Here is a 25,311-nt window from a genome sequence, read left to right as displayed (position 1 = left end):
GTCCAGCACTATTCTTCTGCTGGCCATCTGTATACCAGCTTCAACCTTCAGTCCATGGGCCAGTTTGAGCACTGTTGCTTCTTCCCACCAAAATGAAGAGAAGTCCCAAATGACTCCTTGAAGCATGTAGTGTCTTCTACTCATTCTTTTTCTTCTCTGAGAACTGTCCCCCATCTGAGAACTGTTCCCCAGATTCAGTTAGCCCTTGAACCAGGAAGATAAGACAAATGAGGAGGGTGGAGGGCCAAAACAGTCATGTCATGAGAAAATTCACAGAATTGATCCTCACAGCCAGATGATGCATGAGGACACACGAGAGCTGTGCAGGCTCCAACTCTGCATCATCTATACATCTCTAGGTATCGTGGCTCTGATGTGTAGGAAGATCAGAAAAGCATTCAGAATAGAATGAAGCAGAAAATAGGTTGGATGAATCTTCTCGAGCTGGTATTGACATTCAGACACGGGAATTAGGGGAGATATGCTGGGAACACAGGTCACTTGAGCCTACCTATTGGCACTGGTGTTCTGGATCAGGGTGCTCCACATCCACATCTCTGGCCAAGACGTACCTCCTCCAGCTAATGCTGTGACCCCAATTCAACTGAAAAGATAATTCCTAATTACTGGGGTAAGAGAATTTTTTTAAGTAGTCATTTTTAAACAGATTTAGAATAAAGCATAGAAATGTTGAAGTATATCTCACAGCTTAAAGATGATAAATCAAACTTAGAGTACAGGTTGAGTATTCCTTGTTTGAAATACTTGGGGCCAGAAGTGTTTCGGATTTCAGATTTTTTTTTTTAATATCTGTATCTCTGTAATGATATATCTTGGGGGTGGGACCCAAGTGTAAACATGAAATTCATTTATGTCTCACATATACCTTATACACATAGCCAGAAAATAATTTTATACATTATTTTTAGTGCACCTGTATTTTCACTGCGACGTGGCACACGAGGTCAGACATGGAATTTTCCATGTGTGGTGTCAAGTTGGTGCTTAAAAAGTTTCAGATCTTGGAACATTCTGGCCTTCAGATTTTTGGATCAGGGATGTTTAACCCTATTAATATTCTTGGAGTAAGTTTAGGGGGAATCTAGGTATTTTAGTATTATAAGGACATTTAAGAAATTTGGGATATTAGCTTATCTATTTGCCTTGTGGTTGCAGTTTATAATAAACAGTTGAGTAATGTACTTAGACTTGCAATTTTAAGCTTAACAGGGTAAGAGGATTTTATCAAAATTACAAACACTAGTGGAACATTCAAGAAAATATGGAATGTGCTGCAAGCTTAACCCATTAGATGCAGACAGTATACTGTAGTATTTAAGGAAATGGTCTTTTAAGCCAGATTCACAGATTCACAGAATCTCAGTTCTACCAATTCCTACCTATATGACTTTGGACAAGTTATTTAACTTCTCTGTGCTTCCATTTCCCTCATCTGTAAAATAGGATAATAACAGTTCCCCTATCTCACTTGTTCTTATAGTCATGATTGAATGAGGTAAGAGTCATCCCTTGACACCTGGGTTCTGGTTCCAGGAACCCCTGAGGATACCAAAATCTGCAGATGTTCAAGTCCCTTATATGAGATGTTCAAGTCCCTTAGTATTTCATATAACTTATTATTATAAACAATCATCTCTAGATTATTTATAATATCTAACACATGTAAATGCTATGTAAATAGTTGTTATACTCTATTCTTTAGGGAATAACAAAAACTCTGTATATATTCAGAATAGAGGCATTTTAAAAAATATTTTTGGTGCAAGGTTGGTTGAATCTACCAAAGCAGAATCTGCACATATGGGGGGCTGACTGTATATAGAAAGTTCTAAAAGCAAGGCTGGTATATGCTTCCCTTGACAAGTATCTGCCATTCTCATTATTAGATCATATAGGAACAACTCAAATACTTTAAGTGTTACTGTTAGACAAAGAATTTAAGAGAAAATAAACACTAAGTATTCATAGCAGTTTAAATAAATGAGTTTGTAAATAAAAGCGCTCTCTCTCTCCCTCTCTCTCTCTCTCTCTCTCTCTCTCTCTCTCTCACACACACACACACACACACACACACACACACCTCCAAGTTACATCAACAAGTGTACTAACAGAAGGAGACAAAAACAAAGTAGATGTGCTGAGGTCAACAGACCAGAGACAGCAGCTGCCTGGGCTCCACTGGCTCAGGCTCTCCAGAGACCCACCACCCACTCTGCCCTTGGCCTTCAGGAGGCCCAGCCTCACAGGGCAGTCCTCCTAGCAGCTCCCTGTAATCTGACTAGACTGCAGTTACTTGCATCCACCTCTGTCTCTCAGCAAAGTTGACCAGGACTCTGTAGTGCCCAGTCCTGTTTGTCAGCCCTGGGTCAGCCTCGATCTGCTGCCCCAGATAAGCAAGGAGAAAACTCCCTCCACCTCTCCTCTGAGAAACTTTGGGTATAGGAAAGGTAGGTAATTCCAAAATCATTCAAACAAGTCAAGGGTAACGAGAGCTCACCTAGGAGCTTCTAGGGGCACTGAGTGAAATGTGGACAGCATCTCCATCTGCACAGATGTCCTATAACAAGTCTCAAAACTGTCTCCAAAGCCCAAAGCTGCACAGAGCTTGGGAACCCTCTTCCTAAGTAATGCCCAGGAGAAGACTCCTGTTTTCATTAGAAATGACCAGTATTCAGCCACCTTGACCAAGAAAAACAGTCATTTATATGGTTCTATGAATTTTTTATCCGAAATTTTTATTTCCTTTTTGAAGTATTCTCAAGGAAATTTTCATTGAAATGCTGTAAGAAGATTCATTTGAAGTAACAAAAGAATTTTCCACATTCTGGTTACTACCAGGGGCTAAGTATTAAAATTTTTTGGTAAAAAGGAGGTCCAAGTTCAAAGCTTCCCAACAAAGAAATGATAGCAATGCTTAAGGAGAAGGAATTGCTAAAAACAAGGATTTTATCATTGCACACTGTATACATGTATTGAATTATCACACTGTACCCCATAAATATGACAATTATTATACATCACTAATTCAAAAAATAATAGGGAAAAAAGAGGTCTAACTAAAAAAAAAAATGGCTTTAGTTTCAAATCATTCACAGTTATATGCTTCCCTCTTGTGGTGGAAAACGGAAAAACACAGAATTTCTGAAGCCCCACCAGGGGACCAGACAACTGGTGGCAGAGACTCCCTCCCAGAACAGCCGACTTGCACAACTCTAGGGGTCCCCCTTCATCAACATTTCGATAGGAATTGTGCCTCATTATGTTTTATGGTAGGCAATGGCTGGTCCTCTATCAATGCATTAAAATGCGGCAGTATTTCTAGGCTTTAAAGAAGAGAGAAGAAATGTTGACATTATCTGTCCATCTCATGATTAGAAACTCTTTTCCAATTATATGGTCTGGCCTCACTGGGACATCCTGCTGCAAAGAAAGTGAATGAAGGTGGCCACAGAGAGGAACCATCCTTTCTATGGGGTGTTTGTGAGCCTGAGTTTCTATAAAGCAGGAACAATGAAACTTCTCTTAACAAGTTCTGGATGTGCATGAGAAAAGGCAAGGAAAGTGCCTATCCCAACATCAGAACATACACTAGCCACTCCCTAATGTTATCCAAATGACCCAAAATAGGATGAGATATTGAGAAGGGCTGCATTCTTCTAACCCATCTCCTGCTTTCAAGAGCAGGTGAGGCCAGGCAGGACAGAATCGACGCTACTGGCTGGCCTGTGGGATAAACACTGTTCAAACTTCTCCAAGGGGCCAGGCTCCTGAGAAAGGGAAACGGGAAGGCAGGGACCTAAAGATGAGTCAAGCACAGCCCTGCTGTAACGAGAGGGCTCTGGATCACACAGGCCTGGGTCTCAATTCTTCTAGCACCTTTTAGCTGTGTCTGTCCTCACTGGCCCTTAGCATTCTTATTTATAAAGTAGGGACAATGGTAGCTCTTTAAGGCTGTGTGTTGGAGGAGATGGTCCAGTAGGTCCCATGGTGCTGGGCATTGTTTCCAGTGCTCTGCGGGCATTCACTCAGTTAAGTTTTACTCCACTTTGTAAGGCCAATGCTGTTATTCTCAGCCCCCATCTTAAGGATGAGGACACTTGTGGCTCCAGCAGTCCTGTCACACCACTCCTGAGCAGACCACTGGATGTAGCAGGCAGAGACCAAGGAGAAGTCTTCGTGGCACTCTTCAACGTGGGGCAGAGAAGTGGTTTGTGGGAGTGAGAGATGGAGACCAAAGGAAATGCGAAAAGAGGGTCACACCAGACCCAATGTCCCTGCCCTGTCGACAGTATTAGAGTGAGATCCATAAACAAAAGAGCCATGCTGCATGTGTGTGTGTGTGTGTGTGTATGTGTGTGTGTGTGTGTGTGTGTGTGTGTGTGTGTGTGGTGAGATTTTTCTTGCATCTTTAAACATGTAACTTAAGTAAATGAACTGTACATATTTCAGTTATTCTACAATATGGATTCAGATCAACCAACCCAAGTAAAAAAGCTCACTCCAATGAAGCTATCAGGTCACATGCAAACGTGTAGCATTCATTGGTTAAAGAAAGACTTGCAGCAAACTATAAAAGCTTTAATGCAGTACTGTGACCCAGTCTCCCACATACTGTTTTTTAGCTTTTGCTAATTTTTGTCTCCAAGACTCTCCCTTCCCCCTTGAGGCCATGAGGTAATTCTTAGCCTGGCCTTGGGTTGGACTTTTATATAAAAAAGAAAAAAAAAAGCCTGGGGATAACATGTGCTGATGAGGATGCAGAAGGGGAACTCCTACGCACTATTGGTGGGAATGTTGGAAGGAAGGAAGGAAGGGAGGGAGGGAGGGAGGGAGGGAGGAAGGAATCTATCTATCTACCATATGATCCAGCAATCTCACTACTGGCTGAACATCCAAAGGGAATGAAATGATGCCTTATTGGCATGTGTGTTACAGTCACTGTTTGCAAAAATTAAGATAAAGAATCAACTGAGGTTTCCATCAGTGGAAGAATGGATAAAGAAAATGTGGTATATGCACACAGTGGAATATTATTCAGCCATAAAAGAATGAAATCCTATCATTTGTGGCAACACGGATGGAACTGAAGGACATTATGTTAAGTGAGATAAGGCAGGTATAAACACACACACACACACACACACACACACACACATTCACACTCAGCTGAGGAAGCTAAAGAAGTTGAGCTTCTAGAAGCAGAGGGTAGCACAGTTGTCCCTTGAGGGTAGGAAGGGAAGGGAGGGGAGGAGAGGTAGGTAGACAAAGGTTCCAATACATACTTACATAAGAGGAGTAAGTGCTACTGCTCTACAGCATGTGATTATAATTTATAATTTATTCAACATTTTATAAAGAACTATAGAGGAGTTGGTAATTCTCAACACAAAGAAATGTTTATGAAGTTAAAAATGTTAATGTGATCTGATTTGACCATTACACTATGTAAACATGGGTCAAATTATCACACTGTATCCCATAAATATATACAGTTATTATATGTCATCAACAATTAAAATTAATTGCAAAAATAAAAGAGAAAAAAAGAAAGCTTCAGGGGTCAGTCAAGGACCTGTGCAGAGGCCTGTCCCTGGCTGCCTGCCTCTCCTCCTCCAGCAGTGCTCACTGAGACAAGGCGACTTCAATGCCTAGGGCAAGGAATGGCCTCCTTGCTTTGTAAGCACTGTTTCTTCTATACACAGTTTTCCTTGTCCCTGTCTTGACTTTGTCCTGGCTCTCTTTTTATCAACCTTCAGGATGTGGCTCAAATACATCTCACCTGGGATACTTTTCTGGCCACCCCACACGCTCCCCTCCCTTGGTTTCCATCCCAAGGAGGCATTTCTCAGACCACATTGCAGTGGGCACTCAGAGACTGTCTTGGGTGTGTCCCAGATGCCTGGCACATGACTGAGCAAACTCAGTTACTGTTTGAAGGATACAAAGAAAGCAATCACTCAAATACTGTTCAGGAGAGGCTCCTGGAACATGCAGACCCAACGAACCATTTACCAGAATCACTACCCTAAAACCCTAAAGGGTATGATGGGATCAGTGCTTAAGCTACCCAAGGTCAATTCTGCTTACTTTTGGCTGCCTGATGTGTTCTTTTTAGACGAGACAGCTGAGTATCAAGCAAATGATATATTAATGAAAACCTAACAGGTTTCCAAGCCCCTGTGCATGAAATGTTCTCCATGAGAAAAACACTACTGTTCTGAAATTTATAGGTTAACAGGTGTGGAGCATCTTGAGCGGTCTTTGGCAAATCTGGAAAGAGAAGTGAAATTGAGAAGGCAGTAGCTGACCAGAAGATGCTTAGCAAGGAGTTTAAAGTGTCTATATTTCCCATCAAAACCCCCACGGCCCAGTGGGGAAACCTGCTCATTGCTGTATACAGCACGTACGCAGGCAACGTGTATGCCTTTTCTAATTATTTCCTAAACAAACCTCTAGGACATATTGTTTTAATTTCACAAATGAATAAAGAGTTCAAGCAATTTGCCCAAGATTAAACAGTTAATAAGTAGCAAACCCAGGAATCAAACTCATTCTGTCTGACACCCAAAATTATACTGCAGTAATTTTGTTATCTCACTAAGATCCTCAAAAATGGCCTGGTGTCTGTACTTTTTTGATTTCTTTTTAGTTCATCTGAGACTTTAGCACATGGACTTTGAGAAATGCAAGATAAAACTGCAATGTCAAGGTTTGTTTTTGACATAACTAAATTAGTCCAGTGGGCTGACTTTGCTGATGCAATAGAATTTCAAAAAACGATCATAACAACTCATATTTAGGTTGTACCTCAGAGTTCCCCAAATCTTTCCATACATATTATTTCATTCGATTCTCACAAAACTCTCAGATTTGGCAGGAATTAGAATTACTCCTATTTTACACAAGTTAAAGCAGAGTGCATGATAATCCACAGCATATTGTAAAACTGAGGTTTGAACCAAAGTCTTCAATTCCAACTCATCACTATAAACTTATTTGGTAAAATTCAGGGTGCTACCAAGTAGCCCGTCTTCCACTTGGCATTATGTCAGAGGCAGAAGCACTGTAGATGATGAAGTTCTGAAACCTTCTCTTCAATTGTTATTAGCGTCTGCTTAAATGAGGCCACAGAGGTACTAGATGTATGCATTGATTGCACTCTCCCCCCACCTTAACTTGCCCCCTCGTGCCTCTTCATTTTGCCTCCTTTGTGAAGACACCATTGGTCTTCCCTTACCCACCCTGGTGGTGCTGGGTGGTTCTCTTCTATGTTCCCATCCCGTGTTAGCTGTGATAGGTTCAATGGTAGCCTCTCTTCCCTACAAAGTTATGTTCCACTCAGAGCCTATGTCTCTGACCTTGTATTTGTGGATGTAACTAAACTTAAATATTAAAGTGAGATCATTCTGGATTACCCAGGTGGCCCTAAATTCAACCACAAGGTACTTAAAAGAAACAGAAGAGAAGACATCTACACATGGAGAAGACCATGTGAAGTCAGAGACAGAGCCTGGAATTATACAGACAAAAACCAAGGAACACCTGGAGTCTCTAAAAGAATAAAAGTGGCAAGGAAAGATGTGCCCCTAAAGCATGAACTGCTAACACCTCGACTTTTGACTCCCAGTCTCCACAAGGTAAAAAAATAAACTTCTGTTGTTGAAGGCCCTTGTTGCGTCAGACACAGGGCATTAATATACTGGTCTTCACACCATGTTTGTGTAACTACCCATCATTGTGCCCATCTCCTCTGCTGGCACGAGCCTCCTGAGACCAAGGACTTTGTCTTACTCCCAATCACTTCCCAGAGTGTCTGGCACACACAGTGTTCAGTGCTTGCTGAATGAACAAATCCGTGTGTCCAGGAGATTTGCAGCCATGCCAGCATGCACTCCTTGCAGCTTCCCATCTATACAACACTGGCTGGATCAGAGACCCATGCTGCAACATCCATCCCGAGCTTTCTATTGCTAGCTCATGACTCCAACCAGGGGACGGCCTCAAATCATTGGCCCTGTAATTGAGTTTTACAAATTGCCTGGCAGATCAAATCCAAGAGACAACATTCGGATGAAGTCAGAAAGGGACACCCAAGCAGTACAGGTGGCAGCAGACACAGAAGACCCTCACTTGGTCCATCTCCTTGCCCCCCACCTCTACCCTCCAAAGGCCTTGGATTTTGAAATAATCATAATAGTTGTTAGAATCACCAGAATCTTCTATTTACTAAACACTGTGTTGGGAATTATGATAAGTGCTTCACTAATTTTGTTTCATTCTTAAGTGAGTCTTTCAAGGCAGGTATTATTATTCTTTTCATATCAAATCTACATGTGGGGGAACTAGCAATGCTGAACTGTGTGGGTTTTCTTACATATTTGACCACAAAGAGCTTGGAGCCAACTGTGTGGCCCAGCCCAGACAGGAAGTTTAACTTTCCTGATGGCTGTCAATCTTACTTCTGAGTCCATCTGAGTTTTCTACATTTATCTCCCCTTAGTTTTCCTTTAAAAATTTTCTTTAAAATCGTTATTTCTTCTGGCTCTACAGAATGCATTCTTCAAAGGCCTCATGGAGGCCATGGAACGTATTTTAGAATTAAATCAAAAAGGCCTTTCTCTGTCCCCACCAAGTTATGTCATCCCAGCTCATTTTCTGGCCTCATTGCAACCACAAGACCCCTGTGAGTCAAGGTGGGCATGGGATTAATGATTGGGTTTTTGTTTCTGTAGCTTAGAGCTGACAGGTCTCTCTTCCTAGGTCAGGGTCCAGTGTTTGGCCATGATGTTTACTTTTTTATAAACAAATCTCCCCATTGTGCACAACTCCAAAATGCCCAACCAAAGCATGTTTTGATGCTCACTAGAGTGGAAGAGAACTGTATCCCCAGCCACCATAGCAGACTGCAGGAGGAAAGCAGAACGGCACAGTCTCCCCTAGCAGAAGCCCTCTTCTAAGCTCCTCTCCAGGCAGTGTGCTTAAACGGCGTCACATACGGGAACTCACCTGAAAAGTTACGCCAGAGCATATTCATCTCTATGAATACCCTCGCTTTCAAAAACACCCCCTTGGGAAGCAGCAAATTTATCCAAACATTGCTGACATCACAGTCACTCTTCTCGGGTGAACTGTCTTTTCTTTCCTGTCTGGGGCACTTTCTTTCAAAGTCCTCAGTCATAACACATTTCATCCTTTGAGAATAGACTTGAACTTTGGGAAGAGACAAAAATTGGTTGGAGCCATATCTAATGAATAAAGTGGGTGATCAAATCTTGTTACATCGTTTTAGGTGAAAAATGAGGCATGACTATAAAATAATCTGACTTCTTTTCCTAGGTGACCCATAAACCGACTGGCTGAAAAATAATTCCCACAGAGGAATTTCAAAATGCTCTGGGCATTGGAAGCATCACCGCAGTAAGTGCACGGTTCCCAGAGTGGCCATTTTGTAGCATACAATACTAATTGGGATATATCAGTTCAAGTATGTTTGTGAAAAAAAAATGATTGCTTACAGTCATGAAAACGAAGAAGCTATGCTCCTAAGAAATCTCTCCTTTTTTTTTTTTTTTTTTTTTTTGACAGCCTGGTCTGCTTTGGACAGGGAGTCTGCTGAGAAAAACAGACTCCTGCAGAAAGCCTTTGCTGTCCACACTATGCATGCATGCACACACACACACACACACTCTCTCTCTCTCTCTCTCTCTCTCTCTCTCTCTCTCTCTCTCTCTCTCTCTCCCCCATCCCAGGGTCCCACAGATATTTCCTTAGTTGTTGAGTATTAGCTCACATAGTACCCAGAGGTGACTGACTGTTCTTCATGTCTTACTCTTCCTGGTTCAACTGGAGTCCGCTCTGTATCTCCAGGATGGTGCACATGGAAGCCTGGACACTGATTGTAGTTTGGATCTTAAATGAGGCGCTAATTGGGAATGGAAACTTTGAGAGCGGGGGGGCCCTGTGGAGGCCTTTAGGTCACTGAAGTCATGCCCTTGAAGTGGTCTGAGGGACCCCAGTCCACTTCCTTTTCTCTGCTCCCTGGTTTGTGATGTACGTGGTTGTGCTCAGCCATGCACTCCCCCTGCCCTATGATGTGCTATCTTTGCACAGATGCAGAAGTAGTGGGTCTGGGATCATGGTCTGAAGCCTCTCAAACCTTGAGCCAAAATAAACCTTATCCCTGAGATAGAAGTTATATCTCAGGTTCTGTGTTATAGCAATGTTAAGCTGCCTAAAACCAACACTAATTTCACTACTCTTCACACAAACACTTTACCTTTGTTACTCACGTTCCTGGGGCTTTATGTGCTGTATGGTTTTCCTGGCTGGCAACCAAATCTGGCCATTTGGTTCATGTAAAATTCACCCACACAAATTTAGATACCTATAGTAAACCAATGATTGCTTAAGGCAAACGGGGCTAGGAGAGCAAGGAAGATTGGCTGCTGATATATGGGGCTTCTTTTGGGGTTACGGAAACAGTCTAAAATTAGATTGTGGGGATGGCTGCCACCTTTACACACTAAAATGTACTGCTGGGCACCATGGTACCTGCCGACAGTCCTGGCCACTTGGGAGGCTGAGGCAAGAGGATCGCTTTAGCCCAGGAGTTCGAGGCCAGCCTGGGCAACAGAGTGAGACTCAGCACTGCCTGCTGCAACCAACACTGAACTGTACACTTATTAAATGGGTGAATTGTATTGTACGTGGATCATATCTCAATAAAGCATTTAATTTAAAAGGTCTCCCGACAGGGAATGTTCATGCCTTTGTTTCTTTTCCCAAGGTGATAGTTGGAATAATCGATAGACACTGTCTCTTCCAAAAATCTAGTCAGCCATATAAAATTAAGTTCTGCCTCCTCTCTGTAATTCCACCACTTGAAAATAACTGAGTTACTTCCACCAAATTTGGAAAAACAATGCTTAGGGATGTGATGGCTGGTTTTTCTTCAAAATCAATTGTCCCTTCATTTACCTTGATGATCACCAGTGTTTAGTGTGTCATTTAATTACCAGCACAAAGTAGGTATCTTCCAGCCTCCCTGGCTGCTAAAGGTGGCCTTAGTTAAGTTTTGACCAATGGGACATGAAGGAAACTGGTATGTGTAACCTCTCCCTCTCTTCCCCTTTCCTGTTGGCTAGAATGAAGAATGGTGGTGGTCAGCATCTTGGCTGGCGTGCCACAGATTAGGGCAACACTGTACAGTAGACTGAACAAAAAAAGAAACATGGATCTGTTTGCGTGACAGAGCCACACACCACCCCTGGACTGCCCACACACAGTCCCTAACCAAAAGGGTTCCATATTATAATCTTTTATTTTAAGTACCATATTTTGGAACTCTGTTACAACAGCCAAGCCTACATTTCAGTTAATAAGAGAAGTTAGCCAGGTGTGGTGGAGCGTGCCTATTATCCCAGCTACCTGGGTAAGAGGATCACAAATCCAAGGCCTGGGCAACTTGGCAAGACCCTGTCTCAAAATACAAAAGAAAGAAAGGGTTGGGGATGTAGCTCAGTGACAGAGCACTTGCCTAACAGGCCCCAGGTGCTATATCCCCCACTCCCCCCCAAAATCAGTATCAAAACAGAATCTCGGGCTGGGGATGTGGCTCAAGTGGTAGTGCGCTCGCCTGCATGCACAGGGTCCTGGGTTCGAACTTCAGCACTACATAAAAATAAAGATGTTGTATCCACCGAAAACTAAAAAATAAATATTAAAAAAATTCTCTCTCTCTTTCTAAAAAAAAAAAAAGGAATCTAAAATATGTGCATCCGCATGTCTTTTATGCTGTAGCAAAACTGCTACCTCTGACAGTGTGGAGGGCAGACCACTGGCAACCAAACCTGTAGCTCAAGGTGAATGGTTGGGAGGATTCAGAACATGTGTGTCATTGGCTGCTTCTTGCTACAAGTCAGAAGCTCAGGCCAAGCCTGGCCAATTAGCAGACAGAAGCAGAGGAGCTTATGACTCTGCTAAGGTAGGTTTTTCTTTTACTGTGGTCTGCAAGCGATGTCGCCATAGTCCAGTACTTGGTGACCCTGCAGAGTTGAGATGACAGCTGTTGTGTTCCCAAACTTAAGCAGCTCTGTGAAGCAGCCTACTAGGCAGAAGAGGCTGTGTCAAGTCTGTGTCAGGATTCCCTGTCAGACAGTGGAACTGGCCCACCAGCAAATACAGGATGATGAATACCACCCTCTCCCCCACTGTCCTTTCCTGTTGTCCCAAGTGGCCATCAGCAATGGTGAACCAAGGCAGAGGCCAATAAGTCAGTCAGTTTTCAGGCTTGGAAAGTCTGTGTTGCTGAGAACCTTTACTGTGGTTCCCAGCACATGGGGCTCATCACACTAGGCCAGAAGCCTGATGAGTTTGTGAGGGAACTAACTGAACAGGAAGGGCCAGTCCTACCCCAGTCCCCCATTCCCATCAACAGGAAGCAGTTTGCAAACACCATGCAACCCCCAAAGGGGCTTTTAACGCCTCCTCTCCAATGTCCATTACTAGGTGAAGAGAGGACAGACATGTAGAGTTCCTTCCTAAGGCAGAACCAGGGCCCCCTGTGGACCCACCCATTACCAGGGCTGGAAGTCTGCACTGCCCTCCAGCACAATGTGACCTCCGTGGCTGGTTGCTACTGTATGACTATATATAACTGCACAGAACCAGATCTGTGCCTGTGCGTGTTATGTAGAGAGAGACAGACAGACAGTGGGGAGGATGGAGCTGGTAATTTGCCTTTAAATTTATTGGCCTTTGAACCACCAGGAGCCACATGTGGCCCAGATGGAGAGAAGTATGCACAGCACCTGGGGCTCACAGACACTGAACTAAGAGACCAGAAGGAATGTGGGATGCCTCCTCTCTGGAGGGGTGATGTGTTTGTGGGGGCCGGTGGGTAGTAGGCATACTGATCTGCATGGCCAAAGGGACAACTGACCAGGGCAGGGATTTAGAGTTTCCCCTCCCTTTTTTAAAGTAACAGAACCACCCATTTTTAGCTGGTCACATGACTTCCAATATTAAAATCTACTTTTTTCAGTCCTTCTTGTAGGTAACTGTGGCTTACCTGTCAGATCTAACCCATGAATTGTCAGCAGGAGTCAGATGATTAATTTCCAGATTTGAAGGACAGAGGCACTTTGCCCCATTGCTATTATTTGAATAGGTGTCCCCCAAAGGCCCATGTGTTAAAGGCTTGGTCCCCCAGCCCACAGTGCTACTGGGAGGTTGTGGAACCTTTAAGAGGTGGGGCCTGGTGGGAGCTGCTTTTGTGCTTGGCGGTGAGGTGGGTGGGCCTCCTGTACCACACACTCTCATCATGGCTACTTCAGGCCCAAGGCAATGGGGCCAACTGGTCATCAACTGAAACCTCCAAAGCAGTGAGTCAAAATAAATCTTTCTTCTGTTTATCAACCTCAGGTATTTGTTATGGTAATAGAAAGCTGACAAACATACCCATCTTTGTCCCATGCCCACTGGCTGAAACACAGATGTGGTGCTAGGGAGCCATCAGCAACTAGGTGGGCAAGTGCAATCCCTTCAAGGAGGAGGCAGGCTCCCAACACCACAGAGCAATCACACTTGTCCCAGCCTGCATACAACACACGATTCCACGAGAGAGAAGGACTTCTGGCTATTTGATAGTTGTTTTGAGTCTCTATTACAACCGTTCGACCTATATAATTGGACAAAGTATTTGACTTAAAATATAGGCTACATGGTGTATGCTGAATTCACTTTGGGAGGCACCTCAAAGTGTCATCTTCCAGAAGAACAAGCTGAGTTACAAAGGGAGGACAAGCTCTGAGAGAGAAATCTAGCTGAGATTTCAAATATAATCTAGGTAGAAAGTCACAAGGGCATCATGTTCTGAGTCATATTTGTTGAACTACAATTGAGATGTTTCCAATATGTACAACTGAGTAGTAGCAGGAATTTGCAATGTAGTTGCATCAGACAAGTATTGCTCTTGCACCAACTTAATCATATGTAACTGACAGGGAGACAACGAGGAAAAGAGTGAAATTTAAATAGAACGGGCAATTCAACCACCTTTCCACTCAAAAACTCCTTGCCTTGCTCAGTCCTAGACCGCACAGGACTCTCGAAGTCTGAGCAGCTCGCTGTGCTAAATGCCATTCTGGAATCTACAGATGCACACATTGTGTTGTACCTATTCTTCTACATGATATTTGTGTAAGGGATTTTTAAGGGTGATCTTGATTATCCTAGAGTATCATCTTCACCTCCAACTCTAGAACCCAACCCATGGCAAACATGACTTCCCTGTACGAGCTGGCAGGTGGGCAGTGATTTATTACCGTTGATCCCAAAGAGGCCAGCTGGTCCTAGGATTGTAGTCCACTGGCTCAGTTCTCATTTTTTAATGGAAACCATCAAAGGAGGAAAAACGATTGTGCCTTGATGTGGATTTTGCCTCTTCTTTTACACTGTGATTTCATAAGCTGGTTTTAATTCATTCCAATGTTGATAAAAGTGGCTTTGACCCAAGGGGCAAGAATCCCACTCCACTCCAACTGATCCTTCCCTGCTTAACCCTTCACCCAGCTTGTCTGCATTCTCAACCACTCCTAGTGGGACACCTGAAAGGTCTATAATAGAGAGGAAATGAAGCAATGCGTGCAGGAGTATCTTGTAAAACATCAAACATGAAGTATATTTTTAGATGCACTTGATTTTTGTAAATTATGAAACAAAAATAGAAAGTTGGGGGGTGTGGCACCTCTCAGACATGTCAAGCTCTCTTGCCTCTGTTCTTTCTGGAATATACTCCTCTCCTTCCCTTCAGGTCTGGGTTGAGTGGGCACTTCCCTGCTCCTTACCTACATAAGCTGCACCCCTTTTCTCTCTTAGCCTGCCTTACCCCAAACAGCACTGCTGGACTCTAGCTATTGTTGGTTTGTTGTCTGTGACCCACCAACGCTCAAACATGAACCTTTCAACCTAAGTCTCAAGTGGTGAGGACTAGGCCTGGCTTTTCCACTCTATCCCAGGACAGTATAGTTAAACTATCCAATGTGATCCCCACATTGATTGGTTTGGCCCCCAAATGGCTACCCCACCATGCTGTCTGAGTCCACTGGACTCAAACCACATAGCAGTCAATTTAGTTCATTCCTGAGCAACAGACGTGCTTGTGACAGGCTGGAGTACAGTGCAAATATTTGATCAGGACTGCTGTTACTTATCCCACAACTCTACCACTTGGTGACCTAACAGGAAAATACACCTTGTGCTCAATCAATCACACACAGAGTGGCCAAAAACAAATTCATGCCATTAGCTGCCAAAATAGCTGTGTGGTATATATCTACAGGAAAACAGACCTCACCCTCCTTGCATGCCATTAACACCAGTTTTAAAAGAAGAAAGCAAACTTAGTTCTGGAAAGATTCCTATAAGGTCATATCAACCCAACACAGTACAGATTGGTAGTAGTTGCCCAAATCATTCCATTTGGGGTCCTCTTGCAAACTCAAAGGGCTCACTGAACATTAAAAACTCTGAAAGTGGTAATTAACATTGCCCAGTCTAGTTTCCACAGACTTTAACCGGGATATTATAACAATCCCCAGAAATACTTGCTTTGAGATATACTTATTTATGGAAAAGATCAACTGGATGAAATATCAGAAGACCAAAGACCCAGTTCCAACTCCACTAACAGGCTGGACAAGTCAACCACATTTCATCTATTACATTTCATCTTTTCAGACTTTGAGATACTGATTGTGTTAATCCATTTTCTGCTGCTTTAATGCAACACCTGAAGCTGGGTACAGTATAAAGAAAATATATTTATTTTATTTAGCTCACAGCTTTGAAGGTTGAAGGTTCAAACAGCATGATGAAGGATCTGGAGAGGGCCCCCCTAGCAGCACCAATCATGGCAGATTACATCATGGTGGCAATACACACAAGGGGGAAGGTCACAAGACTGCAAGCCAGAGGACGAGAAGCAGCCAGACTTTGAATCCCCACTAAATCCCACCTCTTAAACATCCCATGACTTCTTAATATTATCGCACTAGGTACCAAGCTTCCAATCCATGAACCTCCAGGGAACACATCTAAGCCATACTCAAATCATAGCACCCATGAAGAGGAGAATGGAAGGAAAATGTTTCCAATATGGAAAAAAAAAAAAAAAAGGAAAACGGTGTTTCTGACCCATGGTTAAAATTTGGTTTGGTGTGACTTAACTGGCAGTCCCTGTAGGGTTGCTTCAGGGCTGTCTTTATGCCTCAGGACTCTGGGGTGACTGGGAGAAGCAATGGGAAGACAGACTTACTTGTTGAAATTAAAGCAAACCAAAGCGAGCAAATACCACCTCGAAAAAACAAAAACAAAAACAAAATAACCCAGCTTATATCTGTTTGTATAGCCCAAGAAAGGGCATATTCTTCTTACCATTCTAAACCATCCCATAGGGCTACCCCTTTGTAATTTTCCCCCAGATGATACCAGATGAGAAGTCTCTCCAGATCCTCCCAAATGAAGCCTGTACTGAACTCCTAAAAACTGACTTTACTCACTTCGCAGCCATTTTTAAAAGGTGGGTCCCAACTGTGAGCACAGCTTCAAAGTCAACAGAATTACTGGGTATATCTACGGGGACTTCATAGGACCATAAGGGAGAATAGATGGACTAGTTCAAACTTTTCTGCTTTGCTTTCTTAGAAGGTAGTGCTGGGGATGGAGTTCAGAGGTAGACAGCTTGACTGGCATGTACAAGGCCCTGGGTTCGATTCCCAGTAGTAGGGTAAAGAATAACACCATGTAGCCAACCCGAATCATTCTCCTAAACATTCTTCTGAAATTTCAAGGGGCCCACATTATGCCACTGTGACAAAAGAAAAAAAATTATTTTGAGTTGAACACACCTAAGAATGGCTTCTTACTAAACTCTCTCATCTATTTTATAAACAGGGCATCCCCAAAGAACTCAATTGTCATAAATCCCCTTTCCTGGAGATTCACAATCAGGGAAGATTAACTCTTAGTACTTAAGACAGTGCACTGTCACAAAACTATCTTATCTCCCACACGTACTCTCTTAAGGGCCCATTTGATTTTCCTCAAAGTCACGCTATACACCAAGTACCCTCTGCCTTCTCCCTTCCTCTAAACAAGATGGTATATAAGCCACAAAATGTAACTGCCTCCAGTCACATATTTCTGTGAAACTCCACCGATATATTTTTGTTACTAATCCATTTCTTATAAGTTTAACTTATAGTCCCCCAAATATTTAACCTAAAAGGGTAGATGAAAAGTTTTTCCTACCCTTTGAGTCCAAGAGAGAAGAATTTATTATTAAATATTTGATCAAAGATGGTTATGTCTACTATCCTAAGATATAAGTATTAATACAATAATACTTACACTATATGTAAGACTTCATATAATGAAAAACTATAATATATTAGGACCCTTCATATAATGAAAAATTATACTATACTTATCTTCTTGGAGCATAGCTTTACAACATTAAATGAGTAAATGTGCTTATCCTCTATTAACTCTCCCTCTGCCTAGATGTCTTTCACAGATATGTGCCTGGCTCCCGGCGGCTTCACTTCACTCAGGTCTCTGGTCTCATGAGGTTCACCAGAGGGGCTTTTCCTATGATCACACTGAAGAGAACACTGCACCCCAAAATGTTCTCTCCTTTTACCAGGCTTTATTTTTCTTCAGATCATTTCTCTTTATCTGACACATATATTTATCTTCTGTCTCCCTCAACTATAGCCTCACAGCTCCATGAAAGAAGATATTCTTCAGTTCACCGATTGTGTCCTACCTAGTACAGCATGTAGTAGGTACTCAATAAATATTTACCAAATGAATCTCTCTTCCAATCTCTCTCTCTCTCTTCCTTATTTAATTTTGTTTACCAAAAAAAAAAAAAAAAAAAAAAGCTTTAGTTTGAAAAGAGAGAATGGTTTTCTTTTTAGTCTTTGATGCTCTATGGGTATTAGATTTGATTAAGTCAGGGGAAAAATTTAGCAAAAGAATTAGTACAACCAAGGGCTGGGGTTGTGGCTCAATGGTAGTATGCTTGCCTCGAAGATGTGAGACACTGGGTTCGATCCTCAGCACCACATAAAAATATAAATAAATAAAAATTAAGGTATTATGTCCAACCTCAACTAAAAATTTTTTTAAAAGAATGAAAATTTTATTTAAAAAATTAGTACAATCAAGAAAGAAAAGCTCCCAATTTGATTTAAAGACTTTATGTAACAAAGACTGTGACTAAGTGCCTGGCTCTGAACACTAGCCCTGCCTTTTCCCTCTTCCTTACTTCTTGCTGTTCCCCTCTCCTCAAAAGGTGGCCTGCCTCTTCTCTTTGCACACTACCACTCCTTAAGGCAGTTCAAGTTCCACCTCTTCTTTCCCCAGTCCAGAATGTTCTCTCCCTTCTCTGACCTTAGCACTTTGGAATTCTGCACTTTCTGTGCAAATGTATTCCCTGTGTCTCATCTTCCTGCAAGGACTGTAGACTCCTAAATGAAACAGCCAAATATCTTATTCATCCTGGTGTTTATGCTGATTCAAAATCAGAAAGGAGAACAATCATTTAAAAAATTATCATAATTAAAAAATCAACTTTTTAAATCATGGGAGTTACAGCATATTAAAAAGACCCAAAGATGCTTCTCTTCCAGGTCATCCCTATCCAAGGATATCAGATTTTAAAAGGAGTAATGTGTCTCCTCTACCTAGCACCAATTACCTAAGAGTCCCCAAGATTTCCCCCTTCTGCTCAGTATTTTTTCCTGTCCTTCTCAGGAAATGTTGTGACTGTACCCAGACACAGGATCCTTCACCAGTGCTTGCAACTGGGCCTGTGAAAGTTCAGAAGAGGGATTCATCTCAAATGGGAGACAGGGAATTTTCTAGCCCTCTCCCTTCCGGTTCTTCCACTGTAAGGTGAACTTCTCAAAACTCCACTAGTTTGGTCTGAGAACATGAGACCCTGAATTGCTGTTATCAAGTACTCGAGGTCCATTTTAGTGCAGGTGGCACCTGATGCAAAAAGGGGATCTTAACTTAGTGCCGGATTCTTAGCTCAGGATGCTTAGACAACACCTGCCCCACTTGCCAGAATGGGCAGAATTCAATGGGGTCCTGGAATGTGAATGGCAAAACAAAATGTTTTTGTTTTCACTAACCTCTAACTAAAATTTAGCATTTCCTTCCATTATAATGCAGGAAGCAAACTTTATTATTATTATTATTATTTCTCTACTACTACAACTACTAGTATTGCTCCCTGGGACTTTATCATCAGTAGAAATCACACATATTTTCATACTGCATTATAAATGATCTCAATGTATTAAAACTGCACATATTTCTAAATACCATGTACAATCATCACTGCTCTGAAATAAGGTAGTATTAGACCTTCTGTAGATTTTTGTATTTAATATAGCAAAAAAGAAGCACATACTTATCTTGTTATATAACACAAATTTGGGGGTCTTTATTCAGATTTATTTTTCCCCTTTTTATTGGCACATTATAATTGTAAATAACAGTGTGTTTTATTATAATATAGTCATACATGCACACAATAAAATAGTATAATTTGAACAATTACAAATTTGGTTTTCAAAAATATTTTAATACTTCTATTTCAGTATAATTTTTGTTTCCTTTAGGATCCTTTGTTTTTTGTTTTATACACTTAAATTTTCTGAAGAGGTCACAAAGAGGTAGCAAAGGAGTCCAGGGCAAAGAGCCCCTGTGAATTGATGACAACCCCACTTACTTTCAAAGTATCTATTTTACTTTTGCTTAGAATGGTGATAAATTATCCTTTGAAATATCCACATGTTCATCTACTTGTAAATTTGAACTCTCCCAGTTCCTCATTTGGGTCATTGGCAGATGACCAGGCCCAGAGTGGTTCTTAGATACCAGGAATAGTTCAACCAAAGAGTCTACACTGAGCATCTCTTGCACTTTCGGTGACATGGCCCCATAAATTCCTTCCTCACTTGGACTAATCCAATTAAGTTTCTGTCACTTGTACTCTGCTGGTTCTACGTGGAATTCCTCCACATTAGTTAGGGCTAATAAAAAGTTGCAGGCAGGTGGCAAGCAATGCCACTAATGTATGGAGGGGAGGTGGGTAATATTTGCATCAGGTTGGATTAACTTATCCTTCTAATAGCAGCAAAACACTGATCATACAAATGTCATTCCAACAGTTCGTGTTGAAAAGGGGCTGCCAGGTACTTTTATATTTCATCTAATCCTCACAACAGCCTCTCTGGGCATATATTATCATACCACATTTTACTGATGAAGAAGGATCAGAAATTAAATAACCTGTCCAACAGAACAGTCCCCCACCCTTGTTCTGCCTGTTCATTCTGCCCAGTGTTCTTCTCCTCTGGCACATTCACCTCCTGCCCGGAGTATCCAATTCCAGCGCATCCTTTAAGACTCAATTTAACTGTCTCCTTTCTAGATGTCTTCCTCACTTCATCTTCCCCTCCCACCAATAGCTGTCTCTGCTCTTACCTCTTCAATACCTGGCACTTACCTCTATCACAGCAGCTAACACACTATGATGCTGTGTGTGTTCTTATCCATCTGCCCTTCTAGACTATGTCTTTCTTAGGACAAGGACATTTTTTATGTCAAGTACAATGTCTGATACAAAGTAAGCACATAATAAATGTTTGATAAGAATAAGTTTATTGGTCACCAACTATATGATGTCTTTAAGTTAAATGCTGGAATACATAGGACACTCACAATCAAGGGCAAATGAATATGAATTCATAAGATGTTCTATTGTCCAAGGTATTGTAGACATAGTAGGCTTTCTGTATACAAGGCTTCCAAATTCAGATTCAACCAAATACAGACTGCAAATATTTAGGAAAAAATACTATACAAATAAAAATAGAGTAAAAACTATTTACATAGCATTTACATTATATATTTTAATTAATCTAGGGATGATTTATGTAAGAGGATGTGTGTGGGTTCGGGGTGTGACTCAGTGGTACTCATCTAACATGTATGACACCCTGGGCTCTATCCCTAGCACCACACACACACACACACCAAAAAAAAAAAAAATGTGTAGGTTATATGTAAATAGTACCCCCCAACAACTCTTTAGAGACAGGGTCTTGCTAAATTGCCCAGGCTAACTTAGAAGTCATGATATTTCTGCCTCAGCCTTCCAAATGGCTGGATTAATTTGTGTACCCAGTACTATCCCACTTTATACAAGGGACTTAAGCATTTACAGAATTTGGTATCCACATGGAGTCCTGAAACCAATCCCCCAAGGATACCAACTTATAGATAAAACACAGACCCTTTCTTAAGGAAGTTTATTCTCCTGTGGGGGTCCATGACATATGAACAGATTGTTCACTGGAATCTGATTCATCTGTGCTAGAGATATGGGGGAAAAGTAGTTAGGCCCAGGAGAGCCATAGCAAAAGAAAACAAGGAGACAAAAAGTAGCAAATTAAATCCCTGACGTGTAGAGATAATGAGTAAAATCAAAGAGCAGCAAGCTGAGGCCTAAAACCTAGTGACTAGCCAGGGGATAAATAGGGAAAGCAGTCCCTGAAGGAATTTACAAAATATTCAGGTAGAAGTAGGAGAGTGGTCAAGGCAAGGGAGTAAGATCACTAAGAATGCAAAGTCAGCTGGGCCAAAGGCAAGAGAAAGGTCAGGATGAGGCCTATTGGGTTTAGCAACCAGAGAGCCACTGGTTCTGGCATGAGCACTTTTAGTGAAGAGGTAGAGGAGGCTGAAGCCAGGCTGCAGAGAGATGGTTAATGAATGGGAGTCAAGAATCAGAGACATTTAAAGAATCAGAGATGGTGAATACAGAGAACTTTTTCAAAGGTTGATTGAAAGAAGAGTAACAGGGCAGTAGGTAAAAGGCGATAAAGTTTTAAAAACATTTTTGTAGTCTTAACTAATTCATTCCTTTCCACCTCACCTATTTCCAAGTGGACCAATTTCCATTTGAACCCTAAAACTCCCATTATGCTCTAAGTTCCTTAAGGACTTGTGCCTGAATCATCTTTTCATTCTACCAGTTTCTCTATACTAAGTCTCAATATCTCCTGAATGAATGAAGTGCAAATTTGGTACAGGTGGTGCACAGGGAGATGAAGGGATCCACTGGTATACATATATTGTTTATTCTTCAATCTGTAATGGTCTGAAAACTCAAAAGCATAGAGAAAACAAATCCAAACGTCCCACATGAATGCTTATAAATGTTTAACCCAGGGAGGAAGATGTAGTTAGGGCCCATTTGAGGCTCTGAAGACTAGAAAATATAACTTCAGATCCAACAATGCCTTCATTCCCAGAAACTGCTCAAGTTCTTGGGATTTGCAGTTTGTATTGGATTCTCACGGCTGCCATTATAATTTTTGTAAATCATTCTTGTAATTCTTGTAAGTTATAATATTTTTGGTCCTGGGGACTAAATCCACATATTAGACAAGTGTTCTGCCAATAAGTTATACGCCCCAGCTCAGTTCTCCTCAAATATTTAACCTGCCTAAACTTCTAAGTTCTCATAGTGACTTGAAGGTACCATAAAATAGCATCTACCTTACAGGGCTACAGGATGGTATAAATGAGGCACCGCAAGTGAAGTGTTAACCCTGGTATTTGGCAAAAATGCTCACAATATGTTAATGATAGAATATCACTAAAATGACTAAAATATCATTAAAGATAATGGGGTTCCAGAAGAGTTGGGTATACAGCAAATCTTTTTATAAATAGAGAAGGAAAATTTGCTCCTTACAAGAACTTCTTGAAGTGTTTTATAAAACTGAGTGGATAACCAACCCCAATTCATCTGTTTTACAAATCCACATTTTCATTCATCAGATTTATCGAAAAATCACTTTTAAAGTTTTACCTCTCCAAGTGGACCTGCCCAATTAAGTCAGTTAACGTTCCTTAGCTGAGGGGCAGAACCAAGGTGTTGCGTTAATTTCCTGGCCTGCCAGGACTGCTTGCATAAGAGCGCCCTAGGGCATGTTGTTTCTGTTTTAATCAATATTCAGCTCCAGGCCCCTTGGTGGAACACATCCAGAGCACCGCCCGGCAGAGACCAGCCTTTTCCAAACCCTGCGCTCCAGCAGGCAGGCACAACGCAAACTAGGGGATGGGTAGGAAGGGCTTGGCACCTGCCTGCTGAGACCCGCTGGCCGGACGCCCCAGAGGGATGGGTGCTTTTGCCACCCCAGTCCCAAAGCGCCAGGCTCTGAGCCAGCGGGAGGCGCCAGTCCCGGCTGAGAATAGCAAGGGGTTCAGAGCAAGACGACGGCTGTCTAACCTTTCCTCGCTAAGGCCACTGCGCTCTGTGCTGTAACAGTATCTCCCGAGGCAGCAGAGGTTAATGTAAATGTCAGAGGCCTCAGAGCCGCAGGAAATTGACTACCTTCAGTGAAGCAGGAGGAGGGAGGGGCAGCCGGGAGGGTCGGGCCTCCCAAGGTCAAGGCCAGCTCTCCATTCCCCCACCTCCCCGCCCCAAGGAGTCGGACAGGCAGCTGCGCGTGGCCCCGTGGCCACTTCCTCACATCCCGCCCGGCGACCTCCGTGGGGCCTCGAGGCGAGAAAAGCCCGCGCAGAGGCCGCGAGGGTGGAGACTTGGGCGCTCGCGCACGGAAGTGGCCCGGCGGGGAGCTGGGCAGGCCGGGGCCCCGCGTCGCGCACGCACCCCGGGCGCACGTCCCGAGGAGCAGCCGCGCCCCTTACCCCGTTGGCGGCGGCGATGCGGACGATGAGCTGGATGGCGTCCTTCATGTAGAACCTGCCGTCCCCGCCTACCACCAGGGTGGCCTCCTGCCGCTGCCCCGGTTCCACCGTGGAGATGATACTCTGGATGAAATTCTCCGCGTAGTTGGCATTGCTCTGGAACACCTTCACCCGCTTCCGCAGCCCGCTCGTGCCGGGCTTTTGGTCCGGGTACGCCTGGGTCTTAACAGTTACGATTTTCACCATGGTGGCGACTCGCTGCCTGGCTCTGGCGCGGACACTGCTAACCCAGGGGCGGCCGCGATGGGGCTGCAGCTGCTCTGGGCTGAGGTCGCCAGCCGGTGGGGGCCACGCCGGCACTCTGGGTCACGCTGGGCCCTCCTCCTTAAAGGGACAGGAGGTGGGACTCTGCCTCCACCGCCAGCCCACCTCCCCGCAGGTTCCGCAGGGAGGGGGAACCGGGAGCGCGCAGCGTCAGGCTCGGGAGGAGTGGGCGGAGCCGCTCTGATTGACCCTCCCCTTGTTGAGCCAACCCACTATAAAAAGAAATCTGCCACTCCCCCAAATAGAGGCGGAGCTTGTATTAGGGGCCCCTGTCTTAGGGCAAGGACGTCAGGCGAGGTGGGTTAAATGTAAGATTATATTATATAATTATAATGGTTTCCTTTGCCTTGGCTAGAGTATCATGTGTAAATAACTTTCTGGAAAATGTTTTGAAGGACAGAAAAGCCAACCTCAGCTGGGTTCCATGACTACTTATTTTTTTTTTATTCTTTCCCCAAAATTTAAGGGCATTTGAGTTCAAAAAGGAATCGAACTCAGATCTTAATCGACTTACTACTTTCCATGTGTTTAAGAGAGACCACACTCTATTTCTGTTGGTGGGTATTACAAATAACTGGTTTTTTGGATGTAATATTTCTAAACTTTACCAAAGTACAGGTTTTACTTTCCCGTTTTTTATTTATAAAAATGAAATTCAAAACATGTGTGTCTAGGCCACACAAGCAAGTACATGCAAACCAACTAAGGTGGGTCTGAGTCCAAAACCAGGGCTCTTACTATGATCTCTTTGCCAGTCATCAGATTTGAAAACTAGGAAATGTACAGGGAGGCCATGATAAATGTAGTTACAAACATAAGGTAAAATGGAGTATGATTACCATGAAAATGAGATGACCCCAAAGGGTCATGGAGGATAACAGTTATTTGATCATGAAGTAGAAATCTTCAGTCTTACCTTCAGATTTAGTATCTCTCTTGATTTGTTGAGATTATCTCCTCTGCTTGAGAAGTGTGCCATTTTGGTGCAGTGGGGGGCCAGGCGGGAAACAAGTTAGCTTTACAGGATGTGTAACCTTGGGGAAGTTAACTTCTGTGGGCATCCATTTCTTTACTATGATTTTTGCAAGAATTAATGGGGTTTTCTGTGTCAGTAATTCTCAACCATGGATACATAGAATTACATGAGATAATTCTGAAATGACTCATGCT

The 25,311-nt window shown here is 42.8% G+C and overlaps 1 protein-coding gene across 1 annotated transcript in view; it reads right to left on the bottom strand.

Moving 5' to 3' along the window:
- The window catches only part of Pgm1 (phosphoglucomutase 1), a 60,716-nt gene extending 36,428 nt beyond the window's left edge, over positions 1-24,288 (bottom strand). Inside the window, exon 1 of the mRNA XM_026408746.2 lies at positions 23,818-24,288. Within this exon, the coding sequence (XP_026264531.1) occupies positions 23,818-24,063 (246 nt within the window). The 5' untranslated portion in view covers positions 24,064-24,288. The remainder of the gene's footprint in view (positions 1-23,817) is intronic.
- Between the last annotated feature and the right edge of the window lie 1,023 nt (positions 24,289-25,311).

This window comes from Urocitellus parryii, chromosome 11 (genome assembly GCF_045843805.1).
Source record: "Urocitellus parryii isolate mUroPar1 chromosome 11, mUroPar1.hap1, whole genome shotgun sequence".
Lineage (NCBI taxonomy): Eukaryota > Metazoa > Chordata > Mammalia > Rodentia > Sciuridae > Urocitellus > Urocitellus parryii.
The sequence above is the reverse complement of the archived record's forward strand: the minus strand, read 5'-3'. Positions and strand labels throughout refer to the sequence as shown.